This window comes from Polyergus mexicanus, unplaced genomic scaffold (assembly GCF_030449975.1).
Source record: "Polyergus mexicanus isolate NDT 795.1 unplaced genomic scaffold, iyPolMexi1.0 SCAF_7, whole genome shotgun sequence".
Lineage (NCBI taxonomy): Eukaryota > Metazoa > Arthropoda > Insecta > Hymenoptera > Formicidae > Polyergus > Polyergus mexicanus.
The window spans coordinates 6,752,210-6,774,738 of record NW_027223327.1 but is presented as its reverse complement, the minus strand read 5'-3'; the positions used below and the strand labels follow the sequence as shown (position 1 = coordinate 6,774,738).

The window sequence follows — 22,529 nt, the reverse complement described above, 5'->3', positions numbered from 1 at the left end:
AGATTTTGCACATGATATATATTTATATTATGCAGCATAGAGATATAAAAGTTTTATTTCAAATGTTTTTTAAATATATTAAAATATACACAAATATACGCAAATGTTATGTGTATGCTAAATTGAAAGTTTTATTTTGCAATATATTTTTATTCTTTTATACTTGCCTTCAAATTTATTTAACCACATATTAATATATGTGAAAAAAAAGTATGTACATTTGAGGCAAAACCATTTTTTATTGTACTTTATCATATAGTCTGTAAAGGTCTTTGTACTGTTACATTATTAATGTGTAACTGTTTCTTTACATCATTGAGTTTTGTACAAAATATTTGAAAAATCACCAAATACATAATTTTTGAATGGAATGAGCACAAGTTATTGTACATTTGGTGAATATTTGAAAGACTTCAACTGCTCATCGTAGGCACACGTTTAGTCAATTTTAAATGAAGTGCAGAAGATAAATGACATCTCTTGGAGAGAATTGATAATTAAACATACATTAGTATATAATTTTAAAAAAGGCTCCTGAGTAGTCGCCGCGGCCATATTGGAATGATGACGTCAGGAGCGAGAAATGACACGCTGAGAATTCTTGCGTGCCATTTTTAAATAAAAAGATATTTTAAAGAAACAAGACTACAGATCGTTTTAGTATACTCGTAAAATTGTCCGAAAACTAAGCTTTTCCTTTGACAATTAATAAATAACTGTAAAATGAGTGTCAAAGTAAGCCTAGTCATACGGAAAAACATGTAGTTTGACAGCTGTCGAAAGAAGTGGAAAATATTCTTTTTACATAATACTTAACTTGCTAAGCTTAGTTTTCGGACAATTTTATAAGTTTCACAAATACGTTACACATCACAGCATTAGCATAAAGTGAATAATTACGAAATGGCACGCAAGAATAATTTGGGTTGCCAAAACGTCACTTTTCACGCCTCATAGTTCATCGATTTGCAACGTGAGGCACTGCATAAAAATTCTGACATATGGGTAACACGCTGGTAACTTGTAACTAACACGTAACATATATATAGTATATATCTTTTATATATCTATTATATAGTGTAGTACTCTATTAGAAAAATACTTGAGCAAAAGAAGGGCGCAATGCTCAGCCATTTCACAAAAAATTTGATTATAATAATAATATATTTTCTTATATAAAGCTCCGTTAGATCGATTATCGAGAAGGCGACCTAGCTTGGGCATTAAAGCGGGTGACTACCACGCATCAGAGTCGGGTTCAATTCTTGTCCCTGGCACTTTTTTTCTCATTCTTTTTTATACAATCTAGCAACGAATATTTATTCATGTAAAATAAAGTTAATTAAATTAAATTTTTTTTAATTGCACTTTTGGAAGGCAATTTTCTTTTAATTTATTCAATTTAATTTATTCAATTTTAATTTATTATTTTATACATTCTATCCGATACAAAACGAAGTAAATAAAACGCCACTTTTTAAACATAATTATAATTTAATACAAAATTACAACAAGTAATTACGACAAGTATATCATTCGAATAATTGTAACCGATCTGTAGAGAATGTTGATGTTAGTGATAATAAGGATGAATAAGTTTTGACACATTTGTTTGTAATTTTGTATTAAATTATAACTATGTTCAAATAGTGGCGTTTTATTTGCTTTATTTTATATCGAGTAGAATGCATAAAATAATAAGGTTGTAAGTTTAACAAAAATTATGCTCAGTTTCATGAATAAATTAAAAGAAAATTGCCTTCCGAAAGTGCAAATTAAAAAAAATTTAATTTAATTTATTTTAATTTATTTAATTTTATTTTACATGAATAAATATTCGTTGTTAGATTGTATGAAAAAAGAATGAGAAAAAGAGTGGCAGGGACAAGAATTGAATCCGGGTTGGATGCGTGATAGTCACGCGCTTAATGCCCGAGCTACACCGCCTTTTCGCTAATTGATATAACGGAGCCAGATATATGTAAGCCATATTGTTTAAATCATTTTCTTGGAAATGGTTAAGCATTGCGCTCTATCCCTTTGCTCAAGTATTTTTCTAATAGAATACTACACTATAAAAGCCTTTTTCAATTCGGTAATCGGTAATCCTAAAGTCGCGTCCTTCCCTGCTAGTCACAGGAACGTGCGCATCATAAATATATATAATAGCACAATACTCTAGTTCTCTAGTAGTAGAGGTTCTCATTAAAATTTTCTATTCAATATTTTATTTTGTATTAATAATAAAAATAATTATTATTCTATTATTAATTACGTATATGTACGTTCTATAACAATTCAAAATATTTATGTTTTATGGTTATCAAAGTATTGTACTATCACATTTGTGATACGCACGTTCTTGAAACTAAGTGATGCGCTCCTTAGTTACGATTTACGATGCAGTGATGCGTTGCTAAGGAGCGAGGGATAAGAGGGGAGCAGCGAGCAGTAGGCGTGAGCTAAAAAATCCAGCCGAAAGTTACATACAAATCCCAGTTCACTTATATCAGTGCTGCTGGGATTTACTTGCACATTTCGGCTTTCGGCCCGATTCTGTGGCTCACGCCTATTGCCCCTCCACTCACCGCTCGTGCGTTAGCAACGAGTCGCCAGATATGCGTGACTAAGGACCGCGACGCTTCGTCTCAGGAGCGTTTATATGTAAGAATGCCCAAATATAATAATAAGACAATACTTTTGTAAATACACCGCGAAAATTCTTAGAATTAAAAGTTTTTTTTCAATATTTTATAATTTATTGATATAAAATATTGAAGAAAAATTTTTAATTATAGGAAAGTATTGTCTTATTATTATATTTGGGCATTCTTATATACGGACGCTCCTGAGACAAAGCGTCGCGTTCCTTAGTTATGCGTATCTGGAGATTCGTTGCTAACGCACGAGCGGTGAATGGGGAACAATAGGCGTGAGTCACGAAATCGGGCCAAAATGTGCAAGTAAATCCCAGCACTGACTTATATGATAAGTCGTTGAACAGGGTTCTTATTCCTACCGCAGCATCCTTATTCCTATGTCGCCACCGTCAACTCGGAGTTTCACGGTGACTACTCAGGAGCCTTAACATTTATAGGGGATGTTTGAATATTATTTGATTATTAATCAATTTTAAATGAGGTTCAACAATTAAATAACATCTCTTGGAGAGTTGATAATTAAACACAGGCAGTAGTATACATTTTTGAAGTTTAACATTTATAGGAAATGTTTGAATATTACCAACATAATACAATAGATAGTATGTATTGTGTACATTTCATTTTCATGCAATACTAAAATAATCTTAATGTTTTATGTTATTTCGCGAAAAATGCAATGTAGTTTTTAATGATCGAGCGATTGAATTAATAGCGTATCGAATGAAGCAAGATTTGATTGCTCTGACTAAATCCAATTTTCCATGAACATATGTTCGACCGAAAATAAGTTTTGAATTTGATTAATATAAATAAGCACACATATTCTTAGTAACCTAAGACGATGTTTATGACGTTATTAATCGCTTTTAGAGCGATCAAATTTGCTTCACTTGAAAACGCTATAAAGTATTGGCATATGTGCTACGTTCATGCAACAATTACTAACATAATATAATTTGATGCGTTTTTATTTTTTTTTTTTTATATTGAAATGCATTTGGTCATTTTGGTACATTCTAAGAGGTATTTCAAGGCTCCACTTTCAGTAATTCCACATCAAAGATAAGAACGGCATTTGGTGGAATAGTGTGTTTTTGTCAAGGTTAATATAGTTATCTGTTTTTTACAACAAATAAATTATATAAAATAATTCTATTTAATATATTTAATTATTCTATATATTCTACTTAATATTATTTTGTATTAAAGGATATACTCCAGGATGGCCTCGACTGCCATAAGCATAATCTGGAGAACAAGTTAGCCTAGCCCTTTGCCCAACGCACATTTGCGCGACTCCTTGGTCCCAACCTTTAATTACTTCACCTTTGCCAATTTTGAACTTAAATGGCACACCGCGATCTCTGCTAGAATCGAATTTCCTTCCATTGTCAAGAGTACCTAAAAAAAAATATATATATATATATATATATATATATACATTGTATAATTAACTCTATTATATTTACACAACATTTAATAGGTCTGTTCTTTGCAGCTAAACTGGCTGGTTCAGAGTTTATCTTTTTCTCTCTCTATTGGGAGGAGAAGGATGGGCTCTGAATTAGTGCAGCCAGTTCAGCTGTAAAGAGAACAGACCTAATATTATAACATTTATAATAAATTATTCATAGAAAAAAAATATGGAATATTATAATCTTATTTTCTTATTATATAGATTTATAGATATAAAGCCATAAATAAAATTTTTTTTATATCTCTGAAATATATACATACAATAATATTTTATATTATATATTATATTATCATGCAATATGTATAAAATTCAGAATATTAATTATATTCACATATAAAAATAATCACCTGTGTAATGTACAACTACTGTTTGCCCAGTCTTTGGATAGGTTTGACCTGTAAATATACAGTAACTTATGAGAAATATTATGATAAATAGAATGTGTCAGTATTTAGAATTATAGCAACAGAAATGAAAAAGAAAAATTGTTGTATAGCGCAGAATCTACTTTACTTGAATATAGAGACTGGATTAATTATAACATGAAATAAATCATGTTTGTTAGCAGTTTTTTAGATTGTGTATAAGGCATATTTAGCGTATATTGAGCAAAACATTGAAAGTTTCGGAGTATCGAAACGTGGTATACAGCGTGCAGAGCATTTCAAAATGGGAGAAAGGGTTTTCCAAAGAGACCAGAATAATGAAATTCCATGAATCCGTAGAAAATGAAACTTATAATTACCATCACCAGGACTCAGAACTTCGACATCCACGCCCATGACTACAAATTTTTTCCGTACAACGATGAGATTCTCTTTTCAAAGTAGCAAGGTTCGCGCGAGAATTGATTATCTTTACCGAATCGACTTACTCGGAACAGAGAACAGAATTCACGTAAAATGACACTATCTGACTGATACTACCCACAATCCATAGATAATAATTTCCAGTAATTCCGGATCATGACATTATCAGACGCATGCGTAGTAACATGAAATAAAGCCCGCTGCACATGGTGCAATTTTTCGTGTTAAACACGGATCTACAATAAGTGTAGTTTAGTGTAGAGATCCATAAGCCTATTGGCCTTCGCACACTGGACGCGATAAATGATGAACGATGAGCGATATTCAATGAGAATTCTAGAAAATAAAGCTCTCATTGGATATCACCCATCGTTCATCGCTCATCGCGTTCAGTGTGCGAAGGCCATATAGCACAATGCTAATAGCGATAGGCGATATCCAATGAGATGATTTTTCAAAAAAACAGTGCTCTCATTGGATATCGCCTATCGCTATCGCTATTAGGCCGGTTCTACAATAAGTCATATGTCGTTAATCGTATGGAAATTGACCAATCACAGTCGATAATTCCCAAAAAACTGGATTGTGGTTGGTCAATTTGCTTACGGCTAACGACATACGATTTATTGTAGAACCGGCCTTAACAGAGAGAAGCCTGAGAGAGGCAATGCCGGCGATTTTCGTGGAAAGCTTTTTCTAGGCCTAGGCCGTAGAGCAGCGCCGTGCATCCACTTTAGGAATTGGAAACACTTATCTACATCCACTTTTCGATACTGTCGGTCAAATCTCCATATGGTTCATGTCCGTGCTACATTTACTTTTCGATACTGTCGGTCATTTGGTACATATCCGTTACATCCACTTTTCGATCTTTTTGATAGAGATAGTCATAGACATAGTATATCTAGACTGAGCGTTTATTTTTATTTATATGGGGGGGGGGTAAAGATGCACGTAGAAAAGGACATACTCTGTTTCGTGCCCCTTGCGTTCTCTCTCGCTCGCACGTAGCATGACGAAAGAGAGCGCTATTCTCTGTGCGAGTGAGAGAGAACGCAAGAGGCACAAAACAGAGTATGTCCTTTTCTACGTACATCTTTACCCCCCCCCCCCCCTCGTAAATAAAAATAAACGCTCGGTCTAGATATACTACGTCTATGGTGGAAGTACACTGATTACTTGACAGAAAGAGATGTTGAGGCCGTCTTTGTCTCTCTTGCATCGCGTATGTGTATAGTATCCGTGAAAGCACACACCGATACATATGGATGCGATCGTTGAGAGATAAATCTAGATAAGGAGCGACAATCGCATGCTGTCCTTGTTCCTCTAACATATCGCTTTACGGTCAAGATACACTTTGATAATGCTTTCTGGCCTCTCATGGCAGAAAGCACTAATACAACAAGACTAACGGGCGCCCATTTTTTGAGAATTTTATACTTGTATATAAACATATGTGCATATATATGTTTAAGTTATAATTAAAATACGTACAACTAAATATTGTATGTTGATTAATAATAATAGTAGAATAATGGGTAACAGAGTGAACAAATACACAAGATGTAAGACAATGATGCCTGTTAGACTTGGGAACTTGTTGCTTCGTTACTATTATATAATATCGATGATACTTCGTGTATCATCCCAGACAGCACAAGGATGTCCTTAGGACGTCCAAAGGGTATCCAGGACATACATGTAGGATATCCTCAGGATATCCCATTGTAATCCTCAGATCTCCTCTGGATGTCCTGAGGAAGAGTAAATGATAGCCGTATATTAACCTCTGGAGAATCCAGGGAGATCCTGTGGAACATCCAAAGGATTTTTATAGGATATGTTAGGGATATTTTTCGTATGTTTCAAGGAGCAAATTTTAAAATTTAAATATAAATTAAAATTATGTTTTGTTATTTACTGCCAATATTAAAAATCTAATATTAAAAATAGTTCACCGTTCTTTAATATTTGAGGCTTTCGTGCTGTACATGAATATTTTAGGTTTGGCTCCCGGGTTTGAGTTGTGTAATATTTTCTAAACAATCCAATATCTGAATTCCCTATGTTGGGATTGCATCAGAAATTGAACTGATAGAAAATAATTACATTTGTAATTTCCTGTCAGTTGCTCTTTGCAAGCTTTATATAATTCTCATGACCAAATCTCAAATACGAGTTCGCGTGTCGCATAGCGGTAAACAAACGAACTAGCGGTTGAATATTATTGTTTGTAAAGTTTTTGGAATGTTGCGAACAGTAACATTTCTCATGAAATATTAAATAAATAATAATTTTGGATATATGAAAATGTGCGCATCAAACTCAATTATTAATATTAAACGAAATTAACGTTAACAATTAATTGCACATGTATATGTCCTCTGGAAATCCAAAAGACATCCAATATAATAGATAGGGCAGATATATCCTACAGACATCCAGGAGTTATCCAGTGGACATTTATAGGACATTAATACTTATTATAATACTTAAGATTTCTAAATTATATAAAATAGCCGACACAAGTAAAAATAATTATGTATGCATATTAAACTTTTATAAATATATTTATAATAATATCTTAAAACATCCTACAAATGTCCTGAACCGTCCTGGACATATTCAGGATGATCCTGAGGATATTTTGTGCTGTCTGGGATATCAACGGGATAGAGAAATAGCACGGTTGTCAATCGTTGTTTGACATTATTTTGTTAATACAATTTACAAAAAAAAAACAAATATAAAAGTTATTTATTTATTAATTATAATATAATAGTGAATAATAAATAGCATTAAAAATATATTGATATTAATATATATTTTTGTACAATAATATAAAACCAGATATAACGAAATAAATTATTTTATCGAAATATAAAACATACCCAGACAGCACAATGATGTCCTTAGGACGTCCAAAGGGCATCCAGGACATATATGTAGGATATCCTCAGGATATCCCATTGTAATCCTCAGATCTCCTCTGGATGTCCTGAGGAAGAGTAAATGATAGCCGTATATTAACCTCTGGAGAATCCAGGGAGATCCTGTGGAACATCCAAAGGATTTTTATAGGATATGTTAGGGATATTTTTCGTATGTTTCAAGGAGCAAATTTAAATATAAATTAAAATTATGTTTTGTTATTTACTGCCAATATTAAAAATCTATTAAAAATAGTTCACCGTTCTTTAATATTTGAGGCTTTCGTGCTATACATGAATATTTTAGGTTTGGCTCCCGGGTTTGAGTAGTGTAATATTTTCTAAAACAATCCAATATCTGAATTCCCTATGTTGGGATTGCATCAGAAATTGAACTGATAGAAAATAATTACATTTGTAATTTCCTCATCAGTTGCTCTTTGCAAGCTTTATATAATTCTCATGACCAAATCTCAAATACGAGTTCGCGTGTCGCATAGCGGTAAACCAACGAACTAGCGGTTGAATACTATTGTTTGTAAAGTTTTTGGAATGTTGCGAACAGTAACATTTCTCATGAAATATTAAATAAATAATAATTTTGGATATATGAAAATGTGCGCATCAAATTCAATTATTAATATTAAACGAAATTAATGTTAACAATTAATTGCACATGTATATATATCCTCTGGAAATCCAAAAGACATCCAATATAATGGACAGGGCAGATATATCCTACGGACATCCAGGGGTTATCCACTGGACATTTATAGGACATTAATACTTATTATAATACTTGAGATTTCTAAATTATATTAAATAGCCGACACAACTAAAAATAATTATGTATGCATATTAAATTTTTATAAATATATTTATAATAATATCTTAAAACATCCTACAAATGTCCTGAACCGTCCTGGACATATTCAGGATGATCCTGAGGATGTTTCGTGCTGTCTGGGCAATTTGGTTAGAATTGGAATATCTTCATCTATACGAATAATGTGTAGAAAAACTTTAAAAACAAAACTTAGTCAAGTATATCTTGAAATGAAAATTGCTCTTGAAAATAAATTAAGTCAAATTGAAATAGTTTCAACTACAGCAGATTTGTGGAGCAAGGCGAAAAGGTTATTAAATTTTTTAGTAACATTTTAATTTTTTTTTATATATTAAATATGTTTCTTGTCTTTTAATATTTTGTTAATTTTGAACTAAATTTTTTTATTTCTTTTTTTCGAAGTTACTTAGGTGTAACGGTTCATTGGATCGATCCTGAAACATTAAAGAGAAAATCTGCTGCAGTGGCTTGTCGTAGAATAAAAGGAAAACATACGTATGATATTTTAGCTAAAGCAATTAATTCCGTATTTATAGAATATCATAATCAAAATAAGATGTGCTGCACGACAACCGACAATGGATCAAATTTCGTGAAAGCATTTCGGTAATCTAAAGTTTTATACAAATTTATATATCAAGGCTTTAAATGTTTAAATATAATAATATAAACAAACAAGAATAAAGATAATGAAACTTAAATTCGCGAGGTATACATAAATGATCGATCTTCTCACATAAATAAAATTATCTCATAATCTTTGAGAGATTGATAATTTATATACATACACTTTCTTACGTTTAGCTCTCATTAGCTTTTGGCCCTTTTCTGTTTATCTAAAGTTTTATGATATTTTACTAGTGATATTTACTAGGAGTTTTACGATACTTTTAGAGCCTTTTTTGTATTATAAATATATATTTTTTATATTAAATATGTTTATAAACAAAATTTATAATTTGTTTAGAATTTTTGAAAGAAATGAAAATGAGGATGAGGATTCTGATGACACAGAATTTCATAATTTAAATGATTTAATTATGGTCCATGCAGAAGAATCAGAAGATGCAGAAGATTTGATTTTTCTTCCACCACATCATAAATGTGTTAGTCACACATTGAATCTCATTGCGGTGAAAGATTCTGAAAAATCTTTAGATAATGATGCTTCATATAAAAAAAAGTATAGGATAATATTTGCTAAATTATCAAAATTATGGAGTAAACAAAATCAATCTACACAAGTAGCTGATAAAATTAAAGAAATTTGTGGTGTTTATTTAAAGACCCCTGTTATTACAAGGTAAAACGTTTTTATAATATTTTTATTTATATTTATATGTAAAATATCAATTTTTCTAGAATAACAATTATAAATTTATTTATTTTTTACTTTAATAGATGGAATTCTACTTTTGATTCAGTACTTCAGCTAGTAATGCTTTTAAAAAATGATGCAAACAAAATAAATCAATGTGTAGATTATTGCAATTTACAAAGATTAAATGATCAAGAAGTTAAATTTCTGGAAGAATATTGTCAGGTAAACTGCAGCATAAAATACAATTATTCAGTATAGACTGTTTTAATTGTCCTTCTAAATATCTTTTCTTCTACATCTTTTGCAGAAAAAATATTTCAGATAAAAATTGTAGGATTTCAAGAGGCAAATATTAAAGTGCTCCAGCCTATATAATTATGAAAATTATATAGGGTGGAGCACTTCAATGTTTGCCTCTTGATATCCTACAATTTTTATCTGAAATAATTTTTCTGCAAAAGATGTAAGAGAAAAGATATTTAGAAGAAACCCAGTCAGCCAGGTCTGTTCTAACAGATATTGTCAAGTGCTTGCTACAAATTATTGTCAGCAAAAAGGCTACAAATTTGGTACAAGAGTTGTTATTACCGATTAAGCTGGCAGATTGCCGGCAAGAATCAAGCAAAGCTTGCTAACATAACTACACAGCAAATTGGCGGCAGAAACCGAGCAAAGCTTGCTGACATGACTGACATCAGATTGTCGGCAAAAACTGAGCAGGATCTGGAGTGCGCAATCTGATGGCAAATTGGCAGCAAAAACCGAACAAAATCTGCAGCTTATTACAAAGTATTATAAAATAGTTCAGTCGCTTATCGCTATGCGGCGCGTTATTCATTATCTATACCCGTATTCAAATTCTTGTCATGAGTGTATATAAAGCCTACAAAATGCTAATAATATTATAATATATATATTTCTATCAATTCAATTTTTGACATAATTCTTATACAGGAAATTCAGATATTGAATTGATTTTTGGTAAATCGGACAGATAATTGTTCGATTTTCACTTATTCAAACAATTTCTATCCAAACAGATCTTTAATTTTATAAATTAAGTTATTTGAATTTACCTATATGTTTTAACATATTAATATATGATTTTATATAATGTCTAATTATCTAATGGTCATTTTATGACCAAAACTTATCATCATTTTGTTACTTAGGGTTAAGGCTTTAAATCTATTTAAATATATACTTTTATATGAATGGCCAAAAGCTGCAGAATTTGTTCGGTTTTTGCTGACAATCTGCTATCAGATTGTCTTGCGCAGATCTTGGTCGATTTTTGCCATCAATTTGACGTCAAATCATGTCAAGCTTTGCTCGGTTTTTGCCATCAATTTGCTGTCAGGTTATGTCAACAAGCTTTGTCACCAAAACACAAGCTTAATGCGGACACAGATGGCACTGGATTTGTTACCAAGTTTTGAGCGAATTTGATGCCAATTTGGCAACAATTTGTTATCAAATTGCTTACTGGGAAATTAAAACAGTCTATACTGAATAATTGTATTTATTATCTAATTTTGTTATCTAATCATTCAATTTTCATTCAATTTAATTAATCTAATCATCTATAATTTTCTTGATTTGGTTAGGTGATGAAACCTTTGACACGTGCATTAGACATTTTGCAAAGCGATATAGGGATGTATATGGGATATTTACTACCAATTCTAAGTACCTTGCAACGAAAATTAGAAAATCTCAATAAATCTGACCTTATAGATTGCCATTCATTAGTTGAAGCTATTCAGCAAGGTTTAAATAAAAGGTAACTTATTAATTTGATTAATACATATGTTATTTAATTTTAAATAAGGATTTAATTGAAAAATATTATTTTATTTTAAACTATTGATTCAAGAGTATTAATTTCAATAAAACAAACAATGTCGCTTAATTTACTATATTTGATTTTAGATTTCTTACAATATTTGAAACAAAAGAATTAATAATAGCAGCATGTTTACATCCAAAATTTTAGTTAAACTGGTTAACCGGAGAAAAAAGAAAACGTGCTGAAAATTACTTGGAGGATTTATTGGGAATCCGATCAACTGAAAATTCTTCAAAAGCTGGAAAATCTGACGATCACGATGATTTTTTCATTTTTGAGCAAAAAACGGTGCAAAATGAATCTGAACAAGAAGAATTGCAACGGTTTTTAAAATCAAATAATTGTAATATAGAAACGACTATCCAAAACTTAAAAAACTTTTTATTAAATATAATACAGCTCTACCAAGCAGTGCATCTGTAGAAAGAATGTTTAGCATCGGTGGCTCTGTATTAACACCACAAAGAGGGCATTTAAATGATGATACTATGGAGCAACAAATTTTATTAAAAATTAATAAAGAATTTCGATAAAATTTAATCATTTATTTTGTAATAAACCTTGAATGAAATCTTGCTTACAATTTTTTAAAAGTTTTTCTTATGCAAAATAATTTATTAGTTTGTATTGTAAAAAAGTAACGGAAATTGTAACGACTCGTTACTTTTTAGTAACTGTAACGGTAACGAGTTACTTTTTAAAATTGGTAACGAGTAACGGTAACGAGTTACTTTTTAGAAAAAATAACGGTAACGGTAACGAGTTACTTTTATAAAGTAACTTTCCCAACCCTGTATTTCATATGGTGAACAACGAAAAATTTTATGGCATTCTTTCGCACTTGAAATCTTATGATTCTTGAAATCTTTGCCGTGACATACGTGAAATTTTAAGTGCAAAAGAATACGGTATAATTCTTCATTGTTCACCATACGAAATACACCTATATACAAATATATAAATATATCTATTCTAATATTTCTAATTATTCCACATTTCAACATACGTATATGCATTATGTGAGACAGTACATACATGTAAATCTTCAAGTATCACTATTATAATACAATTATCATATTGATACAAGATTATTTCTTTGAAAAATAATGTATTCATATGTATACTGCAATGTAATTGTAAAATTGATAAATCGGTTAAAATAAAATGTTATAAGATTTTTCTTTTATGATATTTTACAGATAAAATACATATATAACATATACATATATAATACATATATAATAATATATATATTACAATATGCCACATTTGTATATAATATGCCAAATCACCATCTTCGCTGATATATTCACTAACTGAATAGTGATATAAATGTTCAATCTTCAAACTCAATTTCTAATACGTCAACAATACAAAATCATTATTGCTTCAACAGACACTGTTGGTAAATGAGCGTTGGTGAATGAGCGTTGATCATTCCATTACAGATCACAAGATTCTATTAGCGGAGACTATAATATTAAACTCTCGCTTAAAAGATTCTCGTGCTTTGTAAATGGATTCTGTCCAGACATTCAATGCAAGCTGGATCCCTGGTTTGCAAATTAGTGTGGATCTATTACTTTTGCCTGCTTAAAATAAAAATAAACATGATATAATATTAAATAGGCAGTGTGACATTAAGATCTCATTCATACAGCAACCTTACCAGTATAATTGTCATCATCACAATTTAGGTTGTCTTCCTTTAGGTTGAATGAGTAATCAGAAAACAATACTTAAAAATATTACCTCATACTGTAGTTGCACAATAGTTATCCCAGCACGCGAAGATGCATTATTTCTAATGTAAAGTTCCCACTGTAAATAAAAGAGATTGATTAATGACTTGAAAATTATTAAACCTACGTTGCATGTACATATTTTTCTATTATAAACTATGAAGATGTAACAGAAAATATCCATTTCTAATTGTAATATGTCTTATTACTTATATCTAACAATTTGTCCCACATTACTAAAGTACCCAAGCTCCATCATATTAGCAAAGAATACTTAATCAATGTTATTTCGTAGGAAAAGTAAAATCTCGTAAACTCGCAAATATATTTAATATTGAAAACACATAATGAGATTTCAAAATAGTGACATACGTGAGGTTAGGATATCTGTCATGTGTACAGTAAGCAATATAGAAAAACGCTTTGTTAGCATATCTTCCCAGTCAGCCAAGTCTGTTCTAACAGATATTGCCAAGTGCTTGCTACAAATTATTGTCAGCAAAAAGGCTACAAATTTGGTACAAGAGTTGTTATTACCGATTAAGCTGGCAGATTGCCGGCAAGAATCAAGCAAAGCTTGCTAACATAACTACACAGCAAATTGGCGGCAGAAACCGAGCAAAGCTTGCTGACATGACTGACATCAGATTGTCGGCAAAAACTGAGCAGGATCTGGAGTGCGCAATCTGATGGCAAATTGGCAGCAAAAACCGAACAAAATCTGCAGCTTATTACAAAGTATTATAAAATAGTTCAGTCGCTTATCGCTATGCGGCGCGTTATTCATTATCTATACCCGTATTCAAATTCTTGTCATGAGTGTATATAAAGCCTACAAAATGCTAATAATATTATAATATATATATTTCTATCAGTTCAATTTTTGACATAATTCTTATACAGGAAATTCAGATATTGAATTGATTTTTGGCAAATCGGACAGATAATTGTTCGATTTTCACTTATTCAAACAATTTCTGTCCAAAAAGATCTTTAATTTTATAAATTAAGTTATTTGAATTTACCTATATGTTTTAACATATTAATATATGATTTTATATAATGTCTAATTATCTAATGGTCATTTTATGACCAAAACTTATCATCATTTTGTTACTTAGGGTTAAGGCTTTAAATCTACTTTAATATATACTTTTATATGAATGGCCAAAAGCTGCAGAATTTGTTCGGTTTTTGCTGACAATCTGCTGTCAGATTGTCTTGCGCAGATCTTGGTCGATTTTTGCCATCAATTTGACGTCAAATCATGTCAAGCTTTGCTCGGTTTTTGCCGTCAATTTGCTGTCAGGTTATGTCAACAAGCTTTGTCACCAAAACACAAGCTTAATGTGGACACAGATGGCACTGGATTTGTTACCAAGTTTTGAGCGAATTTGATGCCAATTTGGCAACAATTTGTTATCAAATTGCTTACTGGGTTTATTATTTATAATAGTTTTTTTTGTTGTATATCTGTGTTTTACGTATGATATATGTCCGTAAAAAATTAATAATACGGTACCCTTTTGCATATAAAATCTCACGATGTCGTGACATACATACGTAGAATTCTAATTTCGAAAGAGTACAATTATTAATTGTTTATGGATAGCATACAACGGGAAATATATAGATATACAACAAAAAATTATATATAAATAATAAAGATGTTCTAACAGAGCGTTTTTCTATATTATTTACTGCACACACGACAGATATGCTAACCTCATATATGTCACTGTTTTAATATCTCATTATGTGTTTTCAGTATCAAACATATTTGAAAGTTTACAAGATTTTGCTCTTCCCACAAAATGACATTGGATAAGTATTCTTTGCTAATGTGATAGAGCTTGGGTATTTTAGTAATGTGAGACAGGTTCTTAAATATAAGTAATAAGAGACATAATTAGAGATGAATATTTTTGTTATATTTTCATAGTTTATAATATAAGAGTATGTATATGTAACATAAACCTAATAATTTTCAAGTCATTAATCAATCTCTTTTATTTACAGTAGGATCTTTATGCTAGAAATAATGCATTTTTGGGTCTACGCAACCTAAAGGAAGACTGAATTGTAATGATGACAATTATACTGGTAATATTGCTGTATGAATGAGATTTTAATGTCACGCTGCCTATTTAATATTATATCATGTTTATTTTTATTTTAAGCAGGCAAAAGTAATAGACATACTAATTTGCAAACTAGGGATCCAGCTTGCATCGAATGTCTGGAGAGAATCCATTAACAAAGCACGAGATTCTTTTAAGCAAGAATTCATTATTATTGTCTCCGCTATTAGAATCTTGTGAAATGTTGTGGAAACATCAACACTCAGCGATCATGTATTAGATTTATTCGAGAAGCACTAATATTTTTTTAGTTGCGACATATGTTTGGAGAATCATATTTATGTTTTGAGTTCAGATCATGTACTTATGATAGATTAAAGTAGTTTAATGTAAGCAAATGCAAGCCTAAAAAATGCAATATTATTTGTTGCATATATCACATACTAAAGATTTTATAATGTATTTCATGTATGTTTCTGATGTTACTGAGAACTTCGTTTGTGGTTGCCCATTAATTTGTAAAGCAGGTGGTCTAATATCATTAGCTATCCTCAAAGAATATAATTTAGAGAATACAAAATATGGGATTCAATGTAAATCCATTATTACTGTCCAGATTTCTAAATCCATTGAAAGATAACAAAAACATAAATGGTTAGCCAGTCATATGCTGGATTTATTGAGGAATAAATAATATTTTTCTCAATTTCAACATATCCCAGACAGCACAAGGATGTCCTTAGGACATCCAAAGGACATCCAGGACATACATGTATGATATTCTCAGGATATTCCATTGTAATCCTCAGATCTCCTCTGGATGTCCTGAGGAAGAGTAAATGATAGCCATATATTAACCTCTGGAGAATCCAGGGAGATCCTGTGGAACATCCTAAGGATTTTTATGGGATATGTTAAGGATATTTTTCGTATGTTTCAACGAGCAAATTTTAAAATTTAAATATAAATTAAAATTATGTTTTGTTATTTACTGCCAATATTAAAAATCTATTAAAAATAGTTCACCGTTCTTTAATATTTGAGGCTTTCGTGCTGTACATGAATATTTTAGGTTTGACTCACAGGTTTGAGTTGTGTAATATTTTCTAAACAATCCAATATCTGAATTCCCTATGTTAGGATTGAATCAGAAATTGAACTGATAGAAAATAATTACATTTGTAATTTCCTGTCAGTTGCTTTTTGCAAGCTTTATATAATTCTCATGACCATATCTCAAATACGAGTTCGCGTGTCGCATAGCGGTAAACCAATGAACTAGCGGTTGAATACTATTGTTTGTAAAGTTTTTGGAATGTTGCGAACAGTAACATTTCTCATGAAATATTAAATAAATAATAATTTTGGATATATGAAAATGTGCGCATCAAATTCAATTATTAATATTAAACGAAATTAATGTTAACAATTAATTGCACATGTATATATATCCTCTGGAAATCCAAAAGACATCCAATATAATGGACAGGGCAGATATATCCTACGGACATCCAGGGGTTATCCACTGGACATTTATAGGACATTAATACTTATTATAATACTTGAGATTTCTAAATTATATTAAATAGCCGACACAACTAAAAATAATTATGTATGCATATTAAATTTTTATAAATTTATTTATAATAATATCTTAAAACATCCTATGTCCTGAACCGTCCTGGACATATTCAGGATGATCCTGAGGATGTTTTGTGCTGTCTGGGACGTTTAAAAATCAGATTTATGTTTGGAAGATTATAAGTTATATATTTCTGATAAAGTAAAATGATTTAATGTTCAAGATTCAAAATGCAATATTATGTATTCTTTATGTCACATTGCTAAATGTTTCATTATATATGTATATCTAGTGTATGTCTCACACGATATATCAACATGTTCAAAGCAGAACTTCAGAAATGATACTTTGATAATTTGACATTTCGTACTTGCCATGTCTATAAAAAGTATTACTTGCTTACATGTAACGCACTATTAATAGAAGAGCAAGGATATCAAAAAATATGAGTAGTAAATTAACATATAAAATCAATATAAGTAATTAATTATAAAATATGCATATAATGTTTTAATATCCCAGACAGCACAAAACATCCTCAGGATCATCCTGAATATGTCCAGGACGGTTCAGGACATTTGTAGGATGTTTTAAGATATTATTATAAATATATTTATAAAAATTTAATATGCATACATAATTATTTTTAGTTGTGTCGGCTATTTAATATAATTTAAAAATCTTAAGTATTATAATAAGTATTAATGTCCTATAAATGTCCAGTGGATAACCCCTGGATGTTCGTAGGATATATCTGCCCTGTCTATTATATTGGATGTCTTTTGGATTTCCAGAGGATATATATACATGTGCAATTAATTGTTAACATTAATTTCGTTTAATATTAATAATTGAATTTGATGCGCACATTTTCATATATCCAAAATTATTATTTATTTAATATTTCATGAGAAATGTTACTGTTCGCAACATTCCAAAAACTTTACAAACAATAGTATTCAACCGCTAGTTCGTTTGTTTACCGCTATGCGACATGCGAACTCGTATTTCAGATTTGGTCATGAGAATTATATAAAGCGTGCAAAGAGCAACTGACAGGAAATTACAAATGTAATTATTTTCTATCAGTTCAATTTCTGATGCAATCCCAACATAGGGAATTCAGATATTCCTAATTCAGCCAAACCTAAAATATTCATGTACAGCACGAAAGCCTCAAATATTAAAGAACGGTGAACTATTTTTAATAGATTTTTAATATTGGCAGTAAATAACAAAACATAATTTTAATTTATATTTAAATTTTAAAATTTGCTCCTTGAAACATACGAAAAATATCCCTAACCCAGTAAGCAATTTGATAACAAATTGTTGCCAAATTGGCATCAAATTCGCTCAAAACTTGGTAACAAATCCAGTGCCATTTGTGTCCGCATTAAGCTTGTGTTTTGGTGACAAAGCTTGTTGACATAACCTGACAGCAAATTGACGGCAAAAACCGAGCAAAGCTTGACATGATTTGACGTCAAATTGATGGCAAAAATCGAGCAAGATCTGCGCAAGACAATCTGATAGCAGATTGTCAGCAAAAACCGAACAAATTCTGCAGCTTTTGGCCATTCATATAAAAATATATATTTAAATAGATTTAAAGCCTTAACCCTAAGTAATAAAATGATGATAAGTTTTGGTCATAAAATGACCATTAGATAATTAGACATTATATAAAATCATATATTAATATGTTAAAACATATAGGTAAATTCAAATAACTTAATTTATAAAATTAAAGATCTTTTTGGACAGAAATTGTTTGAATAAGTGAAAATCGAACAATTATCTGTCCGATTTGCAAAAAATCAATTCAATATCTGAATTTCCTGTATAAGAATTGTGTCAAAAATTGAACTGATAGAAATATATATATTATAATATTATTAGCATTTTGTAGGCTTTATGTACACTCATGACAAGAATTTGAATACGGGTATAGATAATGAATAACGCGCCGCATAGCGATAAGCGACTGAACTATTTTATAATACTTTGTAATAAGCTGCAGATTTTGTTCGGTTTTTGCTGCCAATTTGCCATCAGATTGCGCACTCCAGATCCTGCTCAGTTTTTGCCGACAATCTGATGTCAGTCATGTCAGCAAGCTTTGCTCGGTTTCTGCTGCCAATTTGCTGTGTAGTTATGTTAGCAAGCTTTGCTTGATTCTTGCCGGCAATCTGCCAGCTTAATCGGTAATAACAACTCTTGTACCAAATTTGTAGCCTTTTTGCTGACAATAATTTGTAGCAAGCACTTGACAATATCTGTTAGAACAGACCTGGCTGACTGGGTAACATATCCTATAAAAATCCTTAGGATGTTCCACAGGATCTCCCTGGATTCTCCAGAGGTTAATATACGGCTATCATTTACTCTTCCTCAGGACATCCAGAGGAGATCTGAGGATTACAATGGGATATCCTGAGGATATCCTACATATATGTCCTGGATGCCCTTCGGACGTCCTAAGGACATCCTTGTGCTGTCTGGGTGATAAACGCTGAATTATCTACAACTGATAGAGGTTGGATATCTTCAATAATAAAACGTAGTATAACAGCATCTAACATTTTTTGAGTAATTGCGACATTTCCAGAACCCCATTTTCTAAAATTTGTTGTCTTTTTTTAACTGGATTTTCTAGGACATCTTCATTACGTCTTTTAGTTATTGCCAGTTCTACTTTTGCTTTTTCTAAATCTTTTAATTTGTATGGATGTTTTGCCTATTAATTTAACATATATTTGTATATATTAAAGTATTAGTATTAAATAACAAAAAATTAATTTTGATATAAAATATAAAATACACGCATAATAATAAATTTCATAAATACATACAATATAATTCATTTCATAAGTTATATAAGAAAATATAGATTTGATTGATGAAAGAAAGCAGAAGAAAATAAGAATATATTTAAGAAAAAAATAACCATAAAAATTTTAAAGGAGAAAACAAAAAATTGAAACAGATTGCAAAAGTTATTGATGCATTAATATATACATAAATATATTAAAAGATGAAAACTCTGAGAGAGAGATATGTGCTTTTGTAATTCAAACAATTAAAAGTTATCTTAACAAAAGCATAAATGTAACTTTAAACCATCATTGTTGATTCATGCAAAATGTCATATTTTTTCTATACGTACTGTTTTATGTTGCATTAAATAAGTCAAAAAATTTGAAAAAAGTAACGATTAAAGTAACTGTTAAATTCGTTACTCATTACCGAAAAATGTAACGAAGTTACTTTTTTCGTTACAAATAAAATTTGTAACGCCATTACCGTTACAGTTACCGAAAAAAAGTAACTGTAACGGTAACGGCGTTACAAGAAACGCGTTACTTCCCAACCCTGATGAAATACACCGATACAAATATATAAATATATCTATTCTAATATTTCTAATAATTCCATATTTCAACATATGTATATGCATTATATGTGATAGTACGTACATGTAAACCTTCAAGCATTATTATTACAAATATAATTATCATATTGATACAAGATTATTTCTCTGAAAAATAATGTGTTCATATGAACACTGCAGGGTTGGGAAAGTTACTTTATAAAAGTAACTCGTTACCGTTGCCGTTATTTTTTCTAAAAAGTAACTCGTTACCGTTACTCGTTACTAATTTTAAAAAGTAACTCGTTACCGTTACAGTTACTAAAAAGTAACGAGTCGTTACAATTTCCGTTACTTTTTTACAATACAAACTAATAAATTATTTTGCATAAGAAAAACTTTTAAAAAATTGTAAGCAATATTTCATTCAAGGTTTATTACAAAATAAATGATTAAATTTTATCGAAATTCTTTATTAATTTTTAATAAAATTTGTTGCTCCATAGTATCATCATTTAAATGCCCTCTTTGTGGTGTTAATACAGAGCCACCGATGCTAAACATTCTTTCTACAGATGCACTGCTTGGTAGAGCTGTATTATATATAATAAAAAGTTTTTTTAAGTTTTGGATAGTCGTTTAACATTTCTATATTACAATTATTTGATTTTAAAAACCGTTGCGATTCTTCTTGTTCAGATTCATTTTGCACCGTTTTTTGCTCAAAAATGAAAAAATCATCGTGATCGTCAGATTTTCCAGCTTTTGAAGAATTTTCAGTTGATCGGATTCCCAATAAATCCTCCAAGTAATTTTCAGCACGTTTTCTTTTTTCTCCGGTTAACCAGTTTAACTTAAATTTTGGATGTAAACATGCTGCTATTATTAATTCTTTTGTTTCAAATATTGTAAGAAATCTAAAATCAAATATAGTAAATTAAGCGACATTGTTTGTTTTATTGAAATTAATACTTTTGAATCAATAGTTTAAAATAAAATAATATTTTTCAATTAAATCCTTATTTAAAATTAAATAACATATGTATTAATCAAATTAATAAGTTACCTTTTATTTAAACCTTGCTGAATAGCTTCAACTAATGAATGGCAATCTATAAGGTCAGATTTATTGAGATTTTCTAATTTTCGTTGCAAGGTACTTAGAACTGGTAGTAAATGAGAGCTCTGCTTTTCCGAAAATATAAAGCTCTCATTGGATATCGCGCGTCGCGTCATCGCACTGGTCTGCAAGAGCCATAAGTTGATCAATCACATTCAAGCATTTTTACAACATAATAAGAATGCTAATTGGTCGATTTGCTTACGGCTTTACGGTTAAGATAAAAATTTTATCACGCACAATAGCAAGAATAATATCTTAAATAAATCAAAAAATTTGAAAAAAGTAACGATAAAAGTAACTGTTAAATTCGTTACTCGTTACCGAAAAATTTAACGAAGTTACTTTTTCCGTTACAAATAAAATTTGTAACGCCATTACCGTTACAGTTACCGAAAAAAAGTAACTGTAACGGTAACGGCGTTACAAGTAACGCGTTACTTCCCAACTCTGATAGTTATGTATATATTCGATTCTTACATGTTTTGTAATAGTAGTAAGAAAATTGTTAATAATGCTTAATAACTTGCGATCTTAAAATATAATTCCGGACTCGATTCCTTAATCATATAAGCTGTTTTGCTTAAATAGTTCTTGATGATATCAATATTTTTAGTGCAACTTAAGAATTTAGAAATTTTATTATCAGTTTTGTTCTTACATATTATACAAGTCTTGCCAAATAGAGTCTGTCTCGCACGAAAACAAACCATTACGATATGTCCATTCTTT

At 30.4% G+C, this 22,529-nt stretch overlaps 1 protein-coding gene and 1 long non-coding RNA gene across 2 annotated transcripts in view; one reads left to right on the top strand and one right to left on the bottom strand.

Annotated features, from left to right (window-relative positions):
• Nucleotides 1-3,615: 3,615 nt before the first annotated feature.
• Fkbp12 (peptidyl-prolyl cis-trans isomerase Fkbp12) lies at nt 3,616-5,093 on the bottom strand. The gene is made up of 4 exons (XM_070298510.1): nt 4,886-5,093; nt 4,488-4,535; nt 3,878-4,064; nt 3,616-3,749 (listed from the first exon to the last, which is right to left on the bottom strand). The coding sequence occupies exons 1-4, from the start codon at nt 4,920-4,922 to the stop codon at nt 3,692-3,694; spliced, it is 330 nt and encodes a 109-aa protein (XP_070154611.1). The 5' UTR covers nt 4,923-5,093; the 3' UTR covers nt 3,616-3,691.
• A 9,695-nt stretch (nt 5,094-14,788) lies between these two features.
• Nucleotides 14,789-22,529, top strand: part of LOC138934975 (uncharacterized) — a 33,326-nt gene continuing 25,585 nt past the window's right edge. The window contains exon 1 of the long non-coding RNA XR_011447195.1: nt 14,789-15,079. This is a non-coding gene — a long non-coding RNA (uncharacterized lncRNA). The remainder of the gene's footprint in view (nt 15,080-22,529) is intronic.